The sequence below is a fragment of the Misgurnus anguillicaudatus genome, chromosome 23 (assembly GCF_027580225.2).
Source record: "Misgurnus anguillicaudatus chromosome 23, ASM2758022v2, whole genome shotgun sequence".
Classification (NCBI taxonomy): Eukaryota; Metazoa; Chordata; class Actinopteri; order Cypriniformes; family Cobitidae; genus Misgurnus; species Misgurnus anguillicaudatus.
In genome coordinates this window covers 16916153-16941811 of record NC_073359.2, presented here as the reverse complement: position 1 = coordinate 16941811, position 25659 = coordinate 16916153, and the positions used below count along the sequence as shown (strand labels likewise).

Below are 25659 nucleotides of genomic sequence, written 5' to 3'. Positions count from 1 at the left end.
GCATCCCTCAACTCCATCCTGAATTCTTCTGATCAAAATCTTCCCAAGTACTTTACTGGTTATCGGTAAGAGGGTGACCCCTCTCCAATTTCCGCAGTCTTGTAGGTTTCCTTTCTTTGGGATCTTGCATATCAGTCCCTTTTTCCATTGGTCCGGTACTCTTTCCTTCTGCCAGATACGGTCAAAAATTTCTTTTAATTTTTCACAAGAGCCATTCAGGTCTGCCCTGATCATCTCTGCTGTAACTTGGTCTATCCCTGGGGCTTTGCCAGTTCGCATAGACTGGATTGCCTTCTTGGATTCCTGTTGTGGTAGGCACTTTAACCTGAATCTGAGTTGTTTCTTCCCTCTCATCCTCTTCATCTTGTGGTGGTTCTAGAGGCTCTTGCCTATTTAACACTTCCTGGAAGTGCTCTTTCCACCTGTTCAATCTTTCTTCTTTCCTTTTCAGCAGTTTCCCATATTTACTCTTAACTGCAGCTGTCTTCTTAGGATACTGTCCTGTTAGTTGTTTTACTATTTCATACATCTCTTTTTGCCTGCCATTCTCCGCTGCGCTCTGCGCCTTCTCTGTCATTCATCTTCTTTTGTCCTCCCTGACGTTCGTCTTGACTTTCTTGTTCTTTTGCTTGTATATTTCTTTCAGCCTGTCCTTGATTCTTTCAGATTTTGTACTGTGGATTTTTCCTTTATCTCCTTTCTCTCATCAATTAGCTGCCATGTTGCCTTACTAATCCATGGTTTACTCTTTCCTTTTCTGTATCCTAAGACGACTTCTGCAGCATCAACATAGGCTTTCCTCTGCTGTTCCCATATGGTATTAATGTCCTCACTGTCACCACTTGCCTCTTTTAGCATGGTCAGCTTGCTTCTGACTGCATCAGTGTATTTCTTCCTGGTTTCCTCATCCTTCATCACGATGATTATGTCTTGCCTGTTGCATTGGTCTACAGTCTGCTGCTGCATCTTGTAGAACAGTTCTTTCTCCTCATCGGTTCGCTCATTGTGTGGAGTATACGCCTGGATTACTGTCAATCTTCTAAAACGAGAATAAAACCTTGCTGTAATTATCCTACTGCTGACAGGTGTCCACTCCACCAGTGCCTTCCCTGCTTGTTTACTGACTAGTATGGCAACTCCACCTTTGTGCAGTTCCTCATCTCCTGCATACAGCACTGTTTGTCCTGTTGCCATCTTCTGTCTGCCTGCTCCTGTCCATCTGCATTCGCTGATCCCAAGCAGGTCCAGCTTGTACTGATCCATCTCTCTGGTGATCTGTGTGGCTGTCCCCGCTCTGTACTTACTCCTAATATTCCAGTGCCCGATGGAGAGTTCATTTTTGGGTGTTACTATGTCATCGGTCGTTGAGCTTCCCGAAAGGTTTGACCCCACGCCGTCATACTGCCATCGCTGGCCACCTCAGCTTCACCCTGTTTACTTCTATCTGTAATGTCCATTGTATCTGTAACAATATTTTTTTGACGGGAGAAGGTTGTTAGCCTGCTGCCCAACCCCCTTACTAGGAGGACCAGTGGTTTTCTGTTGGGGTTTTCCTTCCTTAGACCATGTTGGTTCACGACACCTTATTTCGTATTATTCGGTGTACCCCCCCCATACGAGGGATCCCCTATCCACCACCCAGGGGACGTGCCTTTATGCTGTATGGCACCAGCACTTCCTCATTTACATAAACAAAATGATAGCGATTGGTTAGATACGATCTAAACCAGGCTAACGCCTGACCACTGATGCCAACATAGTTTTCTAGTCTATGGTGTGATCTATTGTGTCAAAGGCTGCACTAAGGTCTAGTAATATAAGAATTGATATTTCACCACGACCAGTTATTAAGATCTCCCTGGTCAAGGTGTGGTTTTTTAATGAGAGGTCTAATAACTGCTAGTTTGAAAGCTGTTGGAACGTACCCTAGTTTTAGCGATGAGTTAAAGATATTTAATACTGGGTCTGACACTACAGGGAATACCTCTTTAAGTAATTTTGTGAGAACGGGGTCTAATATACAGGACAATGATTTGGATGATGTTACTAATTTAGAGAGCTCTTTTATTGTAGTAGCCTTTAATGACTCAAGATGTTTGTATGGTAATCTAGTATTAAATGTACTAGCTGAGGCAATCAACAGTTGTCTCATTTTTTTAAGGACAGGAATATTTGATATGCCGTTCAAATATTACGCATTTATTTAAAATAAATCTATTTACAATAAATGCACTAATATTTTATGGAGTAAATAAATACATAAATGCAGAAATAAATAAATACAGGAATACATACATAAATAAATTAATAAATACATACATGCAGAAATAAATGTATAACACAAATGGTACAAAAATAATAAAATTAAACGTTGATACTTTTGACAAAAACAATATATTTATTTTATAAATCTTATTTATTTCATTATTTATTTTATTTTTTCATTCTCCATAATATTTGTCATAGCTGTGTAAAAATGGTTGCATTAATGCTGGTGCATTATAATCATTTTCATCTTTTTTAAATGTATCATGCACTGCCACATTTTTTCCACTGATAAAAATGCAGTTTTAATTTCAATGACTGGTGCTTCTGTTTTTTGAATAATATTTCAGTCAGTGGTTACCTTGAGTCTTAGTGCGTTTTAGTATAAGACATTTATGCATTTTGGCAGATGCTTTTATCCAAAGTGCTTACAGTGCCTTACAGGTTATACATTTTATCAGTAGTTGTGTCCACTGAAGCTCAAACCCATGACCTTTGTATTTCTAATTCAATGCTCTATCATCTGAACTATAGGAACAATATGGTAACACAAGAGCAGGTCTTACAATATAAATGCTCTTATATGTCTGCACTTTTTTGTTGATGGGGTTTAATTGTTGTTCACAATAGAATTGGTTTCAGTTGCCAATGTTTGTTCAGATTATAGTTGGCCTGTAGGATATTGATCTTTGGCAAGAAAACTTTAATAACACATTATTATTATTATTATTATTATCATCATTGATTATTGTTTATTTATATTAATAATTATTATTATTATTATTTAATTATTATTACAACAGAACTCTTTCCGAAATATATTTATGCTCTGTTGTTTGCAAATATTTATTAAAGTTAACGAATTAGTTTTAATGCGATAGTGCAATGCAAACCTGCAAAAACAGTTGTGGAAAAAAGTTACCACTGACAAAAAAGTGAAATGAATCATTTCCCAATTCTCATCATTTAAAACTAATAAACATTAGCAAAAGCGGGAGTAGAATTTGAATGTGAGTAAGCCTGCATATATTAACTTATGAGTGTGTTGACTCAGAGGGTGTGAGGAGGACTAATGTGAACTATTCTCCCACTGTGAGCTAATAAAAACCTAACACTGTCATCCTAAATAAATACAAACAGATACAGTAAATGCTTTGCTTGTGTTTAATAATTTGATCTCATGAAGTGTTAAGTCCATTAAGATGACTTATATTATTTACAAGCCATTAGAGCGAAGGATAAATATTTTTGTGGTTTGTTGACAAATTACATCATTAGGTGCATGTAATATTTATTAGGCTGTTTAGTGTTTTAAAAATGTTGTCTTTTAATTCAGATCAATCCTTTCTTAATTAAGATTTAATTAAGACGTTAGTCTATGCATCATTTTGTTTAATGAATCAAAAACTGTTTGTATAAATAATCCTATTTCATTAATCTGTAAAGGTTGTTTACGCACAGCTGCTATTGTCCACCAGGGGGCAGATGTACATACATATACACAATACATTGAGATACCTCTATCAAACTCCTTTTATTTTTATTCCTACGTTTCGTGGGTATATCATTTTATTGCATGCTGTGGGATGAGTTTTGTACAAAGCATTTCACTATATATTATTCATACTGTGTATGGTTATGTACGTGACAAATAACACAAAACAAAAAAAACTAGATATACTTATAGTACAAATATAGTCTTAAGCATTCAACAAGAAATGTTCAATAGATGTACAAATAAATAATTGTTTTCAGATATTATACAACATAAAGGCGTGCGTCATTCCAAAGTGTAGTTTACTGCATGCGCACCAGTTCAAAGTGCACACTGATTTTCGCCACGCAACGCGTCTGCGCAGACGCGTCCCACTCGCACACAAACACGAGCACTATCAGCTGAAAAAGGTGCGGAGGCGGCGAGCGGGACACACTGGCGTGTTTTTAGGAAACGCGCCTTCAAATACCAACCGGAGGAGTAAAAAACAGAGTAACAATATGCGCTCCTGCGGGGGATTATCATCAGCACACTTTGAAGTTTTAGACATATAAAGTTGCGTACTTCACCCCGACACCTATGAAGTAAAGTGCGCATCCATACAGGGCAGGTAGTGAAGCGGAGCCGGAAGAACTCGCAATACTGGTTGCGTTGAGTTTGTTTGTCCTTTTCCCAAGTGGATTATCGTTGACATTCATAATAAATGAAGTGACGTTCTAGTTTAAAACTTGCATACAGTTTGAAGAAATTATGACGGATTTGGGGAAAAGGAAACTCTTCGTCGTCGTGGACGTGTTGTGTGTTGCCGTAGGTAAGTTAAGCGAGTTTAAATTTGTATGTATGTTTCAGTTCAGTAATTCACATCCATTCCTTATTTCACTTCTATTCTCTTATTCACTTCCTTTGACTAATTCAACCTTTTTTTCTAATGTAAACATGTTCAGTCAAAGTTTTTTTTGAGTTTTTATTTTATATTTTCACATTTTCCAAATATAATTTATTATGTAACTGGGTTGCATAACACACATTGAATTGAAATAATAACATATATGTTCCTATTTAAGAGAAGGTGTTTAAAATGCAGTAACCTGTTATCGTATTACAGTTCAGAGTCCTGTCGTGCAAGAGACAAATATTGCAAAGTAGCCTAGTTTTATGTGAAGTACAGCAATACAGTGTACCAACTAACTTAAGTATACAGTTAATGGTGTTGATATAAATCAATATTATCTAATTTGATTTTAACTGGCTTAGATAGTTTTCCTCATTTCTTCAAACTTGCATAAGAACAAGACCATGCAAAACTGCTTTGGCAGTTGCTGTAACAACTTGACATTCCTCTTAAGAAATCTGTCTAAGCATCTGTACTTGACATTTAATTTACATGTAATATATGCACTGGATTACATTAAATGTTTGTAATTATGTTAAGTGTGTTTGTGTAGTGCCTTGGAAAGTTTTCATATTCGTATATATTTGGAGGTGTGTTTACTCATGTAGAAAAGTAGAAATGTTGCATTTGTCCTCATTTCTTGTCCCCTTATTTTGCTGGATACATTCATGCGTTCAGGTTCAGGAAGTCGAATATTTGGTTATGGAAATGTGATCCAAGGCTGTCAGTATTTCCCGCAGTGTTTGGCAGCTCGTACAGCCTCAGAAATGTTCCTCTTTTTGCATTTACGGCTTTATTCCTGGAATACCGACTTATACGCGTAAACTTTGTGTCTTGTCGTTGACCCTGTGTGGAGAAATTGTGCTGCCATGCTAATGTGATTGCAAAACATTGCTTCCTTTTGGAAGTGGTGTGTTTTTGCCTGTTTTCTTCAAACGCATGAGGTCACCCGACTATGACGTGAACAGGATGAAGTTACTTGTTGACTGCACCTGCACCTTAAAGTCTCTAATGTTGTGTCTGTCCTCAAATCTTTGAGCACCTGGCTCAATCTTTCACCTTCAGTCTCAGGTTAGACGTTTATCATTGTGAAGGTAACTTTATCTTGATGGAGTGATGACTCTTCATGTTATGGACAAGGACAGACTGTGTCACTCTACAAATGGCTGGGTTATTTTTAACCCATATTTGGTAAATATTGGACAAAACACACTGCTGGGTTAAAATTGACCCAATGCTGGGTTGTTTACACCCAACTGCTGGGTTATTAATAATGCATGCTTGCATAACAACAACCCAACATTGAGTCATTTTAAACCCAGCATGTGTTCTGTCCAATATTGACCTAATATGGGTTAAAAATAACCCAGCCATTTTTAACCTGCATAGGTTCATTTAAACTATGGCTGGGTTATTTCTGACCCATAATGGGTAAATATTGGACAAAAGACATGCTGGGTTAAAATGACCCTATGCTTGGTTAAAAATTACTCAATCATGGGGTAAAACATGTTGGTTAAAACAACCCAGCATTGGGTCAATTTTAACCCAGCGGTGTGTTTAAATAAGTAAGTAAATACACACGTAAATGTTTCTTAAATATAGGGCTGCACGATTACAGGAAAAATGATGATCACGATTGTTTTGCTCAAACTTTTGATCACGATTAAAAATTACGATAATTTCTTATTTACTTCAGTATTTTTATTACACTTTACAACCATGTATATAATATTATATACATTTTATAGGCCTATATTATAAAATATTTTATTGTTTTATAATATTCACAGATCCCATTCTCTTAAATGTTTTTAAAACATTTTAAATAATTCTGCAAAATTCTGCATAGATTTTACAAAAGAAATCCGCAGAAATAACAAAAAAAAAACTCCTTACACAGATTCCTTACAGCTGTACTACTATTGCATTTAAAGCAGTTCAGTTTTTTTTTTTTTTGCTTGATTCTAGACTGTCTGTTTTGTGCTTGGTCTTTACACATTAATCGCAACGATTGTCATTAATTAATCGTGGGTCACGCATATCGTTATCATGATAAAAATAAGATTAATCATGCAGCCCTACTTAAATACATACATAAATGTGTGTGTGTATTTATATTGTTAGACTTTTTATTGCATATATGCGGTAACTCACTGGAAACTTGTTGCCAGTGAGTTACTGTAACTGCCCCATTACAGTACCATAACTGTACATGTTTTTTACAGTATGATACCTTTACCGCAGTTCCATTTTACAGTATAATACCCTTACTGTAACCTAGTTTAAAAAAAATATTGTCTTGAAGGGGATTCGAACCCGGGTCCCCCGTGTCGTAGGTCCGAGTCACTTAATAAAAGTTACTCGGTACACCCCTCAAGTAGCCTCTTCTGTCACTCTCCCGACACCCTGAGGAGCGAAATCTGGCGTTGCTAGTGTTTTGAAGTCTTGAGGTCAAATTCAAATTTGACGGTCAAGCATTTATCCATAATCCCTTTCTTGTTTCTATCTACAATTCTCAATAAATTATTTACACTGCTGAAAAACAATTCACATTTTGAAATTTGCTTCACTGCTAAAGGCATAACAAATAAAATGTATTTAATTTCATAGATATATTTTATTTTTCCATTTTATATGCTTTTATAGCACTGTTTTATTCAACTACAGTAGCACTACTGCTGTTGTTTTACAGCAGTCTACCGCAAATTCAAAACATACAGTAAATCACTGTTAATTAAATGTTAATACCCATAATGCAATGCATATTAAAGTAATGCACTGGAAATGAAAATGATGTTTTTTACTGGGCATTTTGTGGTAAATAACTGTAGAAATCACAGTTAAAGGAACACGCCCACATTTTGGGAATTTAGCTTATTCACCGTATCCCCCAGAGTTAGATAAGTCCATACATACCTCTCTCATCTCCGTGCGTGCTGTAACTCTGTCTGACGCAGCCCCCGCTAGCTTAGCTTAGCACAAAGACTGGAAATGCATGGCTCCAGCTAGTATACTGCTCCCAATAAGTGACAAAATAACGCGATCATTTTCCTATTTATGTGTTGTGATTTGTATAGTCAAACCGTTTACAAATAACAAGGTGATATGAGACACAGCGATCTTTTAACAGTATACATACTGAGAACTATATTCTCTGAAGACGAAGCACTGCCGCATGGGCGGAGTGATCTGCTCGCAGCACACGAGAAGCCCCTGGTGAGGAGCAGAGAGTTCGGTCAGAGTTGTGCAAATCACTCCGCCCATGCGGCAGTGCTTCGTCTTCAGAGAATATAGTTCTCAGTATGTATACTGTTAAAAGATCGCTGTGTCTCATATCACCTTGTTATTTGTACACGGTTTGACTATACAAATCACAACACATAAATAGGAAAATGATCGCGTTATTTTGTCACAGCATTTTTTGGGAGCAGTATACTAGCTGGAGCCATGCATTTCCAGTCTTTGTGCTAAGCTAAGCTAGCGGGGGCTACGTCAGACAGAGTTACAGCACGCACGGAGATGAGAGAGGTATGTATGGACTTATCTAACTCTGGGGGATACGGTGAATAAGCTAAATTCCCAAAATGTGGGCGTGTTCCTTTAAATCTAACAGTGAACATAATAATTACACTCAGAACACACTTGTATATTCTGTTACAATCACTTTTATTTTGTATGCGATTAATCTTTGCCCAGCACTTTGCACTAAACACATCTTGAGAGTTCTTGAGCAGAATGAAGACAAATTTCTTTAAAATTAGAAATTAGGATTTAATTTTATTTAGGTTTAAGAGATCCTGCAGTTTCCTGCTACTGATCAAGTGATACATCACTTTACATTTTTATACAGTTTTTAATACTAAATACACATTTCCTATATTTTCTGGATGTATTCTGAGAAACAATTATGTGATTACTATAACATTGCAAAAACAACTAATTTAATTCTGGCATGGTGGGCCTAAGACTTTTGCATAATATATGTTTAAGCTTGCAATGCACTGTAAGTCACTTTAGATAAAAGGGTCGGCCAAACCGATAAATATATATAGTCTACTAAAGTTTATGCTTTCTGTATGAACACTGGCTTGAGAAAATGGGGTTATTATTTTCATGTTTGGTTTGAAAACTAATAATGTATTGTCTAATATAATAATGTTACTAATAATTTAACAATTACTAAACCCTATTAAACTTTTAACTCTTAAACTATTTTCTGCTAAAAAAAAGAAAGGAAAAAAAATGAAATATTCATGTGTTGAAACAAGGGCATTTCTGAGAAGGATGGACAATAAGTTCAGCATGTCTTCTTTTAATGATAATAGACCTACCCAATTATATCTTCTTTTGCATAACCATATATCATTGTTTATGGGTTTTTGATTGGTCTACAAAGAAATTCAAACCAAAGTTTAAATTCCTGTTAATTTGAGATGTTAGCCTTGCGGCAAAGCCAAAAATTCTCCCAAGTGCAGGTGGAATAATTCAGTCATTGTAAAATAAATATCAGCCTCTCATATTGCTTTAGTAACAACAAAAATTCCCCAAATCCAGTTGAGTTCAGCTACTGGAGAAATTCTGTAAGCGTTTCTGGCCATTTATATCCTTTTCCCAGCCCAGCGTTTGACATTCAATCCAGTCCCCCACCCTCTGCTCTCTTTTTCCCTTGTCTAAGTAAACTTTCCCTCTACACAAATCCAGTCTGGCTGTCGCTTCTGCTCAGTTTGTATTTTATTGCTCCCTGCATGCTGGTGGAGTAGGCATTCTGTAAGACTTTACATACTTCTGGTTATACACAGATATGTGTCGGTTTTGAAAACTGAAATGCAGCTTGCAGGATCAGCATTTTTTTGCTTTTTAGTGAAAGTGGCATTGAGCTCTGGCACGATCCTCTGTGTTTATCACAAAGATGAGCATTTGGCCCAAAACTAAAGGACTTTCTTTGGTCATTTTAATGAGTCAGGCATTCATAGGGTTTCACGGTGGGATAATGACAGTGTTTCCATCGTTACAGACATCCTCAGTCATGAGATTTCATGTGATTTGTGCCAGACAAAGAAAGGATTGAGTCAAATGTGAATCTTTGAATGATTCAGAGTTTTGTTTGTGGTGCTTAGTAGCCAGTAAACTTAAACTAGTAAAAAGCAGAACATACAGTTCTGCACATGTATGAGTAAAGTTTTTGAACTTTCAGTTTAACCCCATTCACAACACTTTGATCCCCCAAAATTTCTGTTAAATTGGCAGGGAGCCTTCTATGTGAACACTTCCCGTAAATGTTCTGGGATCACTCCCGTAAAGGGGACCTAGTAACATTGACGTAACAATAAGTACATTTACATGCACAGAATAAGCGGATAACTATCAAAAATCTGCTTATTATAAAAAACTTTTTTCATGCATTTACATGCGAATCAATAAACCGGCTATGCAGACAACTGCGTTTACATGGGACTTGGAGATTTGTCAGGTTTCTCGCAGGTAGTGACGTCATCGCCTATAGTACATAATAGTCGATCAAAAAGCAGACGGCATATCTGTCTTAAAGGTGCAGTGTGTAATTTTTAGAAGGATCTCTTGACAGAAATGCAAAATAATATACAAAACTAAATTATCAGGGGTGTATAAAGACCTTTCATAATGAACCGTTATGTGTTTATTGCATTAGAATGAGACGTTTTATCTACATACACAGAGGGTCCCCTTCATGGAAGCCGCCATTTTGTGCGGCCATGTTTCTACAGAATCCCTTAACGGACAAACTTTTTTACTAAGTTGTCTCCAATGATGACATGTTTGTCTGGTGGCGGCTACCGTAGCTTCTCTATGTGTTTCAAAAGCAAGAGGTGAGTAGTGGACTGAGCCGTTGGCTGCAATTCGCAACCTCACCACTAGATGCCGCTAAAATTAACACACTGCACCTTTAAGCTATATTGTTTTATCTCTTTTCGTGTCTCCATAACCTGTAAATATAACATCAGTTATCACTGCTTTAGTAGAGCAGAGACTTTTATGCGTTACTTTGCACTTACTTCCGCGTCTGGCGTTTATCTTTCACACGCGGAGACATGCGCACATGGACAAAACCGTGAGAAAGCCGGTTAAGTTGTTTACATGCCATGCGAAATTGGGGTAATGACTTGAGCAAGAACTACCTGTGCCAATCGGTTTTTGCTTACGCCGTTTATGGGCTTTCCCCGATTAAAGAAAACCATTTTATGCATTTACATGACCCCACGTTGTCAGTTTATTAAGCATAATCGGCGTAAGACTGTGCATGTAAATGCACTCATTAAGGCAAAAACAATGCCGTAAGGGCGTGCCTTAGTGAGGACGTGCGTGTCATCGCAACAAGAATATATCGTTCAGCTCTTTGACACAGGGGATTGCAGATTAACATTCACGACGAGAAATATCTGCAAACTGGACTGAAGCAGAGATCAGGGTGCTACTCACTATCCACGCAGAAGTTAAGATCATGAACAGGACGTAAATGCATGCGACGACAATAAGCAAACTTCAGACACTGTGGAAAAAACTTATCGGGGCGGTTTCCCAGACAGGGATTAGACTAGTATACTAAACTAAATGTAAGAGCTGTCCAAACTGAAAACAACTTGCACTGACATATCTTAAAATACATCTGTGCCCTACCATTTATTAAGATTTATCAAGTATGCAGGGAAAACAGATGGAAAAATACTTGGATCATGCATAGTGCCAAATAACGTAAGGTAGAACAAATATATAATAGACTTTCAAAATTTTGTTTTACTTGAGAAAAGATAATATTTATATGAAACTTACCTAGTTTTTTCAATAACTAATTTTGCTTTTGTTACTTTTGCAATAGACAATAAACAATGAATATTCATAGACGATTCATTGTTACATTGTTAATCTATGACTTTACGATTACGATTTGTAGATAATTTTTCTTTTAGAGGGTGTTCGCATCAAGTCGCGCTCAAGTTTATTTTAAATCTTGAAGCCTGGAAAGCATCCTTAAATATAGACACGTCTGAAACAAAACTCACAGGCGAGTGCTTTGAAAAGCAGAAGAAAACGGCGCATACTGCGTTTAAGATGTTAATGCAAGAATTCTTCCAATTTGGACAATTTGGACATAAAGCGGCGGGGATATCTCCCACCCACAAATTACACGAGTGGGGCTGGATAATATTTTCAGTGCTGGCAGCTTATAGGGACAGCAACCTTCAAACCGGTGGCATTGACAACACTGGTCCTTGTGGTTAAATAAAACAGACCGGCCCACCGGGAATACTCCCGATCCTCCCAATGGCCAATCCGGGCCTGAATCCAAACTTCTTTTAGTAATTGTTTAAAGGAGAAGTTCAACAGAATGGCAGCACGTTGGTAAAGTTGAGTTCTTTGGTTCTCGCCTCTTGAGATTGTTTGTAATGAGACACAAAAGAAGAACCAATGAGATTCAACAATATTGATGTGCCGCCATATTTGAAATTAGTTACCATTACGATCCCTGTTGCCAAACTTTTGTGACATAACGATCACTAAATAAGCTTAAAATATGAATTGTTTTCTCTAACAAATGTATTGTTTCCCTTCATACAACATTTATTAACCCATTGGGTTTTTTTACATTAATGATTGATGGATGTGCTTTTTGGAGCTTTACTATATTGACCCCAATTAAAAATCATAACATGATATTGTATAAGTATTTGTTTAAGTTCAACTGAAAAAAGTCGCATATATTTGACGTGGCATGAGAGTGAGTAAATTATGAAAATTTTAACATTTGAATAAACTATTCCTTTAAGAGTAAGTGCGTTATAGTTGTGTCGTGTGGATCTTGTAACTATAATTTAATTAATGTCGCCATGAAATGGAAGTAGTGCCTTATTTTCCACAGGGGGATGTATATCCGAGTGAAACCGTCTTCTGAAATGAAATAAGGCAGAGCTATTTGAATTTTTCCATTGAGATCTAATTGGATCATTTGAAGTCGGGTCGTATTGCTAATTGCTAATCGCAGGGATTTTCTCCCGGACTCTTAATCGCAGAATTATAGTTTTGCCGCTTTCAAAAACATATTGCCACATATTTGGATTCAATCCCTAAAACTGTCTGTGAGACATGCATTAGAGGTTTGTGCTAGCAAGGAAAAATTTGCAGATTGCATGAACCCCCATTTATTATATTACAAGTCATGATACAACTTGTTCTGAAAGGTTTCGCGACATGGCAGTTGCAACACCAACAAAATTGTTCACAAATTGGTCACATCATGAGACTATTTAGATAATGATGCTGTTACCCTTGATAGCAAAAACAAATATTTTAGGTAAAATACATTTGCTAAATGTCTCCTATAGCAGACAGCCAGTAATCTCGTTTCCTACACAGTGTTATAAATTGTCACGATGTTCAGTAGTCTTGCTTTCATTAGCGTGGGGAGGTGTGGGGCTGGGATGGATAGAAAATGAAGTATGTTGAAAGCATAGAGGGAAAAGAAGGGCGTTCTGGTTTGAAGTAGGATTGCAGACTCTCCTGTCAAGGTTGTACGCTCAGCACATAGCTTCCAAATGAGTCAGATGGCCTTGCCAAACTACAGTCGAGGGTGTGCAGTCGAGACAGACCGCCCTGAAAACTCACACTTAAGGGGCGACAGGGTTGTATTTTTAAACCACTTACCACGGACCTCCTAAAAAAGCCACAAAACATCAAGAACTTTTAATTTTCTACTGGAGTAGGAACGTTGTAGTTGACCATTACGGATTCGGCCCGTATTATTGAAATGAGGCCAGTTTGGATCAAGTCTGGTGTTAAAAGCCAACTGCTTTTGTTGACTCTCCCACAAACTAGCTTGGATTGTGGTAAAACCACAGCTGTCGATAAAAACAGAGGGTGTGTGTGATAATGAAAGGCAGCGAACCACTTTAGGGTGAAGGTTAAAGCTGGGAATAAGTAAACAGGCCATTCCCTTTACAGGCTGTGGTCTAGTCAAAACCAAAAGCTGGATTTATCCTGCAAAAACTTTTAGGATCTCAATTATGAGATTAATTCATATAACACGCCGACAAACAGTGGGGTAACTAAATATTTAGTTACAAGATGATGATCCAGAGTGCCACACAAGGTCTTCTGTATAGGGACTGATTCAGGATTTTTTCGAACTGTAGGGGTTTTCAATGCCACATGTGAAAGAGAGTTATTATTGAAATTTTTTCAATGTATCCCCTTATTTTGTTGATAGTTGTAGATGCTTACATTGTAAAAATTGCGTGTTGGACTTTAATCAACTTTCTTGACTAGTAAGAAGCTGCAATAAATTATAAAAATAACGTTGAAATAACTTAAGCTAATTCAACTTTATATTTAAAATTCATAGCAACTCCTCACTAGTCAAGAAAGTTAAAATTATTGTAATTTCAAGTTGATTAAACTTAAAAATTTAAGTCCAAAAAGTAATTTTTAGTGTAGATGCCTCCTGAAACAAGTATTTAGCGGAAAAGCTACCCTAACAGCTAAGCTACTGTTTTTACCATTACATTTTTGTAAGTTAGTTCCCAACACTAAATCCAACTAGTTATTTGATTATCACCTCAATTTGCTCGGCTGTAAAGCTCAGCATGCAATAGAAAGTGGCAAAAAATAGCATTTTGTAGCATTACGTCAAACTTGTGGTGAATGCTGAATAAATGTGAATGAAACTGGCGCATTTGTTGAGTAATGCCTCTGGGTTTCCTCCAATGGTTTTGGGAGAGTGTGACTATTTCAAACTCTGACCGTTTACTTAGATTGCCATCCAATTATTCCACATACGGTAACTGCACATCAGTTTAGCCTAAATAAAGCAACACTTCATTTCAGCCCTTTGTATTTATAGCGTTCGTAAAGGAGGAGAAAGACGCGCCAAACATGAAAGAAAGCGTAAATGAAGAGGCGGAGACTGCAGGATTGGTGGGCTGGTTTTATCAACGTTCGTTGCCAACATTTGTTTGGTTGCGTTTTGCATGGAATACTGTAACTTATTTTGTACTATATACTGTGTATTATACACTTGACTTGACTAATAAAAAATAGTGAGGTCATTAATGTTGCATACCTCTCTGTTACTACATGTGCAGTTGCGAAATAAAGTTACGTAATAAATTTGTCACTCTGGAAAAAAGATCAGGCTATGTGGATTGCATCATGGGATATGCTGTAGTGGCACGATTAAACAAAATGTTATGTCATCTGAGTATACAGAAATTGTGCATACTGTGATTAGTATGCATACTAGATACGTCAGAAATAGTACAACTTATTAGTATGCTATTCGAGACAACCACTGTATCCTTGACAGCTTGGTTTAGTCTCCATGCTGATATGTTGCTGTTGCCTTCACATACTAAAATTGCTTTGCATTTAAATGTCTGCTTTAGGACTTCATGGTTATTCTCTAAACAGTTACAGTACATTGCTTGTACTCACATAGCATGAAGAAAAACAGCGTATAGACTCGTAAAAACAGCCCATACCAAAATAGAGTCCTGTAATCTTTAACAGGAAATTTCACATCCTGTACCTTCTAATGGAAGAATTTTCACTCAGGGTTCATTGTTGAAGAATGACGTCTGGCAGCTGTCAAGGTTCAATTTCTCATAAACGTAACCCTAATATTGCAACGTGTTGGGTGTAAATCGTGACTTTCTCGACGTGTCGATTGTATCTAACGCCTATTTCCCTCCAGTCCTGTTTTGCCACCATGCTCACACCTGCCAAGTGAGGCTTTGAACTGAATCTGTTTGAAGCTCTGCCATGTTCACAATTTTTATGTAGCTTACGCTGCCTGAATTCCCAAAAGTACACAGTCACATTCCATAGGAGTAATATTTATAAATTTAACTGATGAGAGCTGGAATATACTGTTGTATTTTTGTTGTATATGTACAATTTTATATGTTGGACTTAAGTGTTGCTTGTTATCTTGATTAAGTTTCCCATTTTCCATAGATATGTTGAGCAGTCTCTTTGTTTTTAGTCTTATCTGTTTTAGTTTTCCAGCAATGTGGTTCAAGAGTTAAACAAGAGTCTGGAGAGGAAAAGAAAAAATAAAGCAGTTTTATTGGGGATTTCTGTTTATTTGTTTGGAGTGTATTGAGCTGGCAAAAGGAAGGTTCATCCAAACTCGGCTCCATTTCCTGAATCCTTGATCCTTGAATGTCTAAAGAGTGATAAAACTATAGTCATTGTTTGGGGTCTTTGTCAGTCCTGAAACAAAAATGTGCTTTAATGGCAACAACGTGTTTTCAGTTTGCACATTTGATAGCCTTGAGGCTGTAACAGTTAAGGCCATAGTAGTTTGTCTTTTTTACGTGTATATGAAGAGACGTGCACGGTTGAACACACAGCCTTGCAAAGCATAAGTTATTGGACTCGCAGACTTTTGACGCATTCCTGTATGCGCTTGCGCGACCTATGCATACAATGTAAAAATTGCGTCACACGCACTGTTCGCGGATGCCTGTACCATACTTCGGTCTTTAAAGGTGCATTGTGTAACTTTTAGAAGGATCTCTCGTACATGTACGTAGACTTTGGACGCATGTGCGTTGCGACAAAATGCAATGCATCTTCAGGGGCCTCATTTATAAAACTGTGCGTAGGATCCTTACTAAAAGTCTACGTACATACAAAAGCCAAAAATGGCATACGCCAAAAATATCAAATGGGCGTACACGTTATGATGAAAATTATGAAAATATTCTTATTTAAAAACACTCAAATAAAACTTAATTTTGAATAAACTATGAGAGAAAATGAACACATACTAGATTATTAATGAATTAAATGTCTTTACCTTTAACGAGAATAGCTGCGTGATGAAGTGAAATTAAGGGTTAATAAACACAAAATTAAGCAGATGTTGTAGAACTTCTGGCGAATGATGATAGATAGCGCAAAAATTGTAAAAACTAATTATTTCCCACTATTTATTACATTATCTTAAAGGAGTGTAACTACTGTAGCATGTAAATAATGCACATAAATAACGCGAGCAGAGCGCTCAACAATTCTGTTCTAATCAACAGGCACATGAAACCTAGCTAGCAGGTTGCTCAAACAACAAAATCACCAGCTAACTTACTTTAAATTTGCAAGAACTAATACAATAACAGGCTAAAATAAACCCAAAACATAAGTCCACTTACAGTTCTCACAGACATGCGTTTTTATCAACTTGCTATCTTCCAGACAGTGACGGACCATTTCGGCGCGTGCCCGCTCACAGTGTGAAGAGCGTCCGCATTATTCTCCGAGATGTACTTGACGGCCTTTGTGCAGCGAATTATTATTATTATTATTATTATTTTACAAACTAGTTAAGGCGGTAGGGTTTCCCAGCTTAGGCGGGCCGCCCAAACTGCAAAGTGCCCACGGGAAACCCTGATTTAAATCAAACAATTAAAAGTGTTGAATTCATTGAATGAATGTTTCTACTTCAAAGTTTGTCATCATGCATCAACACCGTCCAGACCACATTGTGTGGAAATGCAGTGTCATTTCACACATCATTGTACTGTTGTTTTGCAACACAAAGACCTCTTCTTCTAAAAGATCCTTTTATGACTCTTCTTTATGACTCTAAGTCTTAGTTGTCATGAAAACAAAGCCACAAAGAACTACAAAAAACTCAAAACAATGTTTTATTATAAGTTCTGTCCATGATTGTTACACTTTTTTTGTACATTTAGCTTTAAAGTGAAATCTATAATTTGGGAAAAGAAAATTAAAGAATTTATTTCTATGTTTGTGTGTTTTGTTTGTTGGCTGTTTTATTGTTTTGATTTATAATCTTGTATGGAAGGTGGTTTATAGTAGTTGACCGATTTTTATTATTATTTTTTTTTAATGGCTGATGGCGGTGCCGATATTAAGAAAGCAGTATGGTCAATTGGCCGATATGAGGCAGATATATAACGTAATTATAGTAAATGAGCGACAAATTGGTGAAACTAAATAAACAATTGTTAAGCATAATATTTATAAATATATTTTTAAAATACAAAACATATTTAGAAGAGATAATTTATATGGATCTGACATCCCACGGTACTGTTTGAAGACTTTAAAAGTCAAATTATATTAATATGGGCTTGTTATGTGTACATTTAACTAACCCTTGTTGACAATACACTGTCAGAAAAAACTGTAAAAAAAATGGTCCCAAACTGTCACTGGGGCAGTATCTTTTTAATAGGTCCTAATATGTAACTTTTAGGTACATATATGCATACATTTGGTACTAATATGAACTCTTTAGGTGCAAAGGTATACTTCTTGAAAGCATACTGCCACCAGTGTACTAAAGAATAAGCCATTCATAAACATATAACTCAGTCTAAGTCAAAGCAACAAATCATATTAAGAACAAACAGAGTTAAATATGTGATAACTTGCCCAAAGAGATACGTCCTCTTGTACATCATGACACTGCAGTAGTATAAATAAACAGAAATGAGCAATGCTGCATTTGTGTGGGATGTTGGCCATCCATTTTAAGTTTAATTTTGCTTCTTGAATACCTAAATTAAAATTTTAACCATTTTTGTCATGTATTCAAATATAACATGTTGAACTAGATGGATTTTGTCACAGAGGTATTTTACATTTACATTTATGCATTTTGCAGATGCTTTATGTAAAACAACCTCTGTTTTTAATGAAATGTCACTATTGTGTGTGATCCCAGGGATCGAACCCATGACTTTTCCTTAACAATGCTCCACCAGTGATCTGCCAAGTGAGCTACAGGATCATATTCTAAAAAATATCTTTTAGCAGGAAACCTATGTGGGATTAATACAACAGAAACATATACCACTTTATCAAAACCAATTGGAAATACAGGAAATGCAAACGTTCTGGCCTTGCACAGGTTCACACGGTCGATGAGTGATTTCTGACGTTTCCGAATATCCCAAGGACATTTTCCAGTCATTAAACAAATGTGCATCTACAACCACATCAGTCCACCTACTAAGCAGTGGCGGCAGGGATGTCTGGGCTGTGGGTGTGTAGGGGCATGTTTGTGATGGGGCTCACAACGTGTTTTGGGTTAAGATTGTCCGGTCAGATGATTTACTCCTGGCTGTGGGACCAATCTTTTCCATGTGACTCACTAATACAGCTTCCACGACTAAATTCAGATTGAAATCTCTGGATGCCTGCCAGGTTTAGCTAAAAATAGCATCTGGATTTCATGGAAACGCCTTTTTTGCCTAAGTGGAAGTTAATTGCAACATGATAAATTTTCGTACTTTTTAGACGGTGTTTATTTTTCGTCTAGGGAAGTGTTCGATTTTGGCTGAATTTTATGTTATCGTTCAACCATAAATCCCTGCAATGAAGAATGATTTTGCTTAACATCTTAATGAAGCCTATTTTTATGAACTTAATGTATTTTTTACATTGTGACCAAATTTTATTGACCGTTAATTTTGTAAACATTTACAGTAATAAATATTATCATATATATATAAATTTGTTTCTATTAAACATTTAATAAAAATGATGATGGAAATATGTGCTTATTTTCTTTCTCTTGATATTGGGATATAATTTGTCATTATGAATCACATTTATTTACATTTCATCTCTTTCTCTTTCCTCTAGCTTCTCTGCCCTTCATCATCCTGAACATTGTGTATCAGCCGTACGTGCGAGGCATCTACTGCCAGGATGAGAGCATCGGTTACCCCCTACGGCAAGACACCATAACACACGTAACCCTGGCTGTGGTCACCATCACCTGTACTGTGATTATTGTAAGTCATCCATTATTGCTCCCATGATGTCACATGAAGGGTCACGCGCTGACCCTCAACAAAGTCTTCCTTCATGTCTTTGCACAGCGGAGGGTTTTATTATGCGCAGCACTGCTGAACAATGAGAGACTTTGAAAATCTGGGATTTAGGATTCCCAAAGAAGTCATTTTCTTCGGGAATGCAACATTATGGATAAAGAATTGTTTGTGAATGGCAATTTTTATAGATTTTAAAGCAGTAAACCACTCTGTTAACATACTTAAGAACACCTTTTACAATGGTCTCCTTTGCTTTCTTGCTTTTACGAATGCTCGACCAACTCTTATGGTGCGTTCACACCAGCCGCGCTAGAGGCGGCAACATAGACGCTTTAACATTTTAAGTTTACTCGCTTCATTCGCGCATGAAAGCCGTGCATGAAATTCCAGTCATTCGAGACATTCACACGAAAATTCACGTCATGGGCTTCTGCGACTCCGCTGAAACTCTGCTCGCTTCCTGTAATCACGTCACTACCACAGTAAGGTCCTAATTGTTTAAGGGGGCGTGGAAATCCGCCAAAGTTCAGATTTTTCAACTTGCGCTCAATTCGCGCGGAACGCGCCATCTGCGCCGCAGCATGCCCAATCGCATCTTTGCATTGACTTAACATGTAAATCACCCATGCTTGCCGCCTCTATCGCGTCTGTGTGAACGCCCAGTTATAATGTCAATGGGGGCGGTTTTCCAGACAGGGCTTATCCTAGTCCCAGAGTTAAATATATGTTTAAGCTGCTCTAATTTAAAAACACCTTGTACTTACATATTTTAAGATATGTCAGTCCTATTATTTGTCTCAAAATGCACACCAGTATTGTTTTTTTGTGAAGTATGTTTGTAAAAACTACTTAAATGTCCTAATATAACCAAGGCCTAGTCTTGGATTAATGTAAACCCTGCTTAGGAAACGTTTCTAAATCGCTTAAGTGTTGCTTTTTATAGTGTTAAATAAAACTGCATCACAAAGATAACCAATACAATTTTCTCTATCTGTTTCCCCTTTAGATATCATCAGGTGAGGCGTACCTGGTGTACAGTAAAAGAGTTTCATCCAACTCTACCTTTAATCAGTACGTGGCAGCCATCTATAAGGTGCTGGGCACCTTCCTGTTCGGCGGAGCTGTCAGCCAATCACTGACAGACATGGCAAAGTACACAATTGGGCGACCACGGCCACATTTTTTGGCAGTGTGTGCTCCCAAAGTCTGCAAAGGATACGTGGCAGCAATCAACTGCACTGGTGATGCTCGGGAAGTCACTGAAGCCAGGTATGTGTTCATACTCTGGTGCATTTCATGTGAACCATTAAATATGGTACCACCTAGCAAAGCTTTATGTATACATTATATATACATTTGTGTGTTTTAGGTTATCCTTCTACTCAGGGCACTCCTCTTTTGGGATGTACTGTATGCTGTTTTTAGCGGTGAGTGCTACAATCAAGTTTTGTTGGGGGCTGTCTGTCTGTCTGTCTGACCAATGGCAGATGGGGGAGTGTTTGCTAAACCTGTTTGAAAGACTTTAAGGCTTAAGCGATAACTAAATTATATAAATTCAGTCAAGACAAGTCTGACATCATTCCTACAGAATGGTTTCCTGATGGACTAAAAAGCAAACTTTGCTGAGTAATGGGGTTTATTATAAACATACAGTAATAAGAGTCATCTGAGATAATCTAAACTTTGTTTTCCATCATAAATTTTTTCCATACATGTGTCCCACTCTTTAAATGCATTTAGATTTCTGTAATGAAAATCTGCTTTTCATTGACAATGTCTTTCTTTTTCATTGAATCCAGTTGTGAAGTTTAGATAATAAGACCAACATGGACATCAGTCAGTGTTTGGGTGGGCATTAATATGTGTGCCAGTTTAATATTAACACTACGATTGGTCCTTAGTGCCAGGTTAGGTCATTGTGGTCTTAAAAGAGTCGTTAAAATATAATATTTTTTAAAGGGACACTCCACTATTTTTGAAAATATACTAATTTTCCAGCTCCCCTAGAGTTAAACATTTGATTTTTACCGTTTTGGAATCCATTCGGCTGATCTCGCTAGCACTTTTGGCATGGCTTGGCACGGTCCATTGAATCTGATTGGACCATTTGGCATCGCACTCGAGAATGATCAGGGAGGTTTGATATTTTTCCCATTTGAACTGGACTCTTCTGTGGTTGCATTGTGTACTGAGATCAACAGAAAATTAAATGTTGCGATTTTCTAGGCCGATATTGCTAGGAACTATACTCTCATTCTGGCGTAATAATCAAGGACTTTGCTGCCGTAACATGGCTGCAGCAGGCGCAATGATATTACGCACTGCCCAAAAATAGTTCTCTTGGTAACTTTCAATAGCTGGGGACTATTTTCGGGCACTGCGTAATATCATTCTGTTGGTCTTAGTGCACGATGTAACTACAGGGGAGTCAAGTTTTAGATGGAAATAATATTAAAACTCTTTGGTAATTTTTGAGCGCGATGCTAGTGGTCTAATCAGATTCAATGGATGATGCTAAGCTATGCTAAAAGTGGTACCGCCAGACCCCGAGAATGGCTGAATGGATTCCAAAACGGTAAAACTTGGATGTTTAACCCTAGGGGAGCTGGAAATAAATTTTTTTTTTTTAAAGTGGAGTGTCCTTTTAAGATTAAGCATTGAAAATGTATGTAATGGTTATCCCAAATGTTGTCATTACAACCTTGCCAATCCAAATGTGCAGGTTTGAGTTTGGCACCTCTTTGCTATATCTACCAAACAAAAGCGACATCCCTCCGTCCGAAATTGCATACTGTGACAATAGGTACTGAATTAAATGAAGTACCTACTCATCGACCGTTGAAACAGTAGGTACTATATGAATAGTATGAATATGGATAGTATGAATTTGGACATATTACATCCGCCATGTTGACACATTATGTGACAGATAAGTTAGTCGTTAACTGAAATGATGTTAAACAAGCGCAATTTAATCACAAGGGACAGCTGTTTAATATATTTGAATTTGAATAGAGCCATGTTACCGCTTTCTGACATTTTGTAATAAAACAACGCCTATCCTTCTTTTTTATTGGATGCCTCCTCTCCCGGGGGCTCACGGAATAGTAAAGTGTCCATCAAATGAACACTTCGGGATCGGGAGTAGTAGGTCATCCTGGTATGTTTCGCCTACTGTTTTTTCGAATAAAATGTGGACATATTACTCGCCTCGCCTACTGCTTTTAATCTACTATATAGTATGGAAGTAGGCAGTTTCAGACGCATCATGTCCCCCCCAAAACTTTAAGCAAAATTCCTTTATTTTATATACTATATTATACTTGTAAAGGTTGGATGTATAATTATAAGGCATCAGGATAAATGGCTTACATTTTTTAGATATAACTTTATAGATATCATCTTTCTCTCTCTCTTGCAGTTTTACGTTCAGGCGAGACTGAACGCAAAATGGGCCCGTCTCCTCAGACCCACCATCCAGTTCTTCCTGGTGGCCTTTGCTGTGTACGTAGGATACACCCGCGTGTCCGATTATAAACACCACTGGAGCGACGTACTGGTTGGACTCCTCCAGGGAGCGCTCATCGCGATTCTTACAGTAAGTCGCACCTTTATCTCCTGTGCACTTGATTTCTGTTTCTAGGACTCACACCCAACGCTGGCTTTATTTTCTACCAGAAACACTGGTATACAGGTTTGAAACATATCATTGGAATGTGGTTCACGCTTTTAATCGTCTCTATCTCTTGCAGGTGAGATATGTATCAGATTTCTTCAAGGTTCGCCCTTTACCACAGTGCTCAAGTACAGAGATACCCGAAAGAGAGGCTTTAGAGCGGAAACCCAGCCTACATTTGGGAGAGAGGGAACACAATAACCATTACAACTACTCTGGACCCGTGTGAGTAAATGGGGCTGAATACCCGCACTACAGCTCCCATAAACCACTGGACTGACGGAAGGGGGCGGAGCAAGACTGCACATGCTCACAAATAGTCCTGCAGCACCAGCCTCCTCAAAAAAAACCTTTGGCGTCTCTTTCATTCCTTTTGTGTGAAAGAAAGACTTTATATATATATATAAAAATATATTTAATCAATTTATTTTAATCAAAATGATTTGCAGAGGATTCCAGATGTTGGGGGACCGAATCAAGTTTTTTAGGTTGGTACCGTATGCTGGACCAGGTTTTATATGAACTTGTATATGACGCATGAATCTTCTTTCACTGAGCTATACAAAATCTTGCTGAACTAACTTACAAAATGGCTTGCCTTTTTTTTATATCATCCGACGAACCCAAGTGATTTAAATGGTGAATATTACTAAGTTTTTTATTGTTCATTCCCCAAATATTGTGCTCTTCAATCCTGATACTTGATTGATCTGGCCCAGCTTCCAAACAGGTTTGGACACCCAATGCTGACTGCAAAATAGTAGAAAATAATATAATTAAATTGTATTGTAAGGATTTTGTTCCCCTGTTTAAAATTTAAACGTAAGATACCACTACAGCTTTTGCAAGCCTTATATGCTTCTGTCTTTTTAATTTTTACATTTTAAAAAGCTGGCTTTATTGAACTTTTGTTTTAACTTGTTGGTTGCTTTTGTCCAAATTTGTATTAAATATTTGTAATAACAATTTGCTTGTTTGTCATTGTGGTAAATGGCAGTTTGTATATCTACACTACATTTCCAGTTAATCCAGCTATGACTTTTTAAAGGGCACCTATTATACCCATTTTTACAAGATGTAATATAAGTCTCAGGTGTGCCCAAAATGTGTCTGTGAAGTGTCAGATCAAAATACCCCACAGATCATTTATAATAGCATTTCCAAAATGCACCTATTTGGTTGGGAGCAAAAATTTGCTCTGTACCTTTAAATGCAAATTAGCTGCTGCTCAACAAGAGTCAGTGAGCACATTCAGGTAAAATAGATATGAATCCTGTTAATACAGTCGGAGACAACAGTATCTCACTATTGAGATATGGCCGACAGCATACAACTTGCCAATAGTGGAAACTGGTGTGCAGGACCGGCAGTGAGTTGTCGTGGGCGGGGCTTTATCAGTGTGACATCACATTAACAAAAAATCAAAACGGCATGTTTAAAGAGACTGTGGGTGGATTTTTTTCATTGTAGGGTGATTTTGTTCACACACTGCCAATACACATTTATGTCAAAACATTTAGTAAAAGTGGATTTTGCATTATAGGTGCAAAAATTTAATATTTTATTTGTATGCTAGTAAAAAGATGTCAGCACATCTTTAGTTCATTTTTTATATATCCAGTAAATACATTTTTATCCAGAGGTACTTAACAGGTTGTTTATCACTTTTCATTTATTTCAGTACAGCATTAGCCAAGTCTCCACCATTTATTCAGCTTTAGCTCTGACTATAAAAGGTTTTTTTTTTAAATAAAGACGTTTGTCCTCCATTAGAAATGATGTATATTATATAATATTATTTTTATCTAGCTAAACTTATAACAAATAAAACTGACAAACTGCACATTCTTTTTATTACTGGGATGGTACCTACCTCAAAGGTACCAATATGCATCTTTTAGGTACAAAATGGTACTTTTGAAAAAGGTACTGCCCCATTGACAACTTTTGTACCTTTTATGTACCTTTTATTCTGAAATGAGATCTGAATCCATGTTTTTTAAGTCTAGGTGTGAACGCAAAAACAAGTGTGTTATTATTTCACTTTGTTCACTTTTTGCTCTAGTAGTCAAGTGGGTGATTCTCACGAAATCCAGACTTAGAAGGTGTCCAGAATCAGATATTTTTTAAAAGCCTATAAAGCCTATTTTTTTAGCACATAAGATTAAGGTCTGAACTTACTATTATTTTTAGAGGATTTAAAAAATATTTCCTATAGAATTATTAAAAATTTTTAGATTATCATTATAAAAATTATCATTACCGCAACATGATATTACATTAAATATATGCATTTACAAACGTTAATAAGAACGAAAAAGTTGTGTAGGTACTATGACAAACAAAATTTCCACTTTTATCTAAAAAATAAGAACTGCTTACCTGGTAGCCATCTGGTGTCACAATCATTTATGTCCCTACCAACAATGTTAGTTCATTGATGGCTTAAACAATGATTGAAAATTGTTGCGGAGGATGAGAAAATTTTTCT

General features: G+C 37.0%; 1 protein-coding gene across 1 annotated transcript; it reads left to right on the top strand.

Moving 5' to 3' along the window:
- Positions 1 to 4219: 4219 nt before the first annotated feature.
- Positions 4220 to 24134, top strand: plpp2b (phospholipid phosphatase 2b). Its single transcript, XM_055217846.2, has 6 exons — positions 4220 to 4571; positions 19302 to 19453; positions 20499 to 20761; positions 20862 to 20919; positions 22914 to 23090; positions 23245 to 24134. Exons 1-6 carry the CDS (start codon positions 4511 to 4513, stop codon positions 23395 to 23397), a joined length of 864 nt encoding a protein of 287 aa, XP_055073821.2. The 5' UTR covers positions 4220 to 4510; the 3' UTR covers positions 23398 to 24134.
- The last annotated feature ends 1525 nt before the right edge of the window (positions 24135 to 25659 follow it).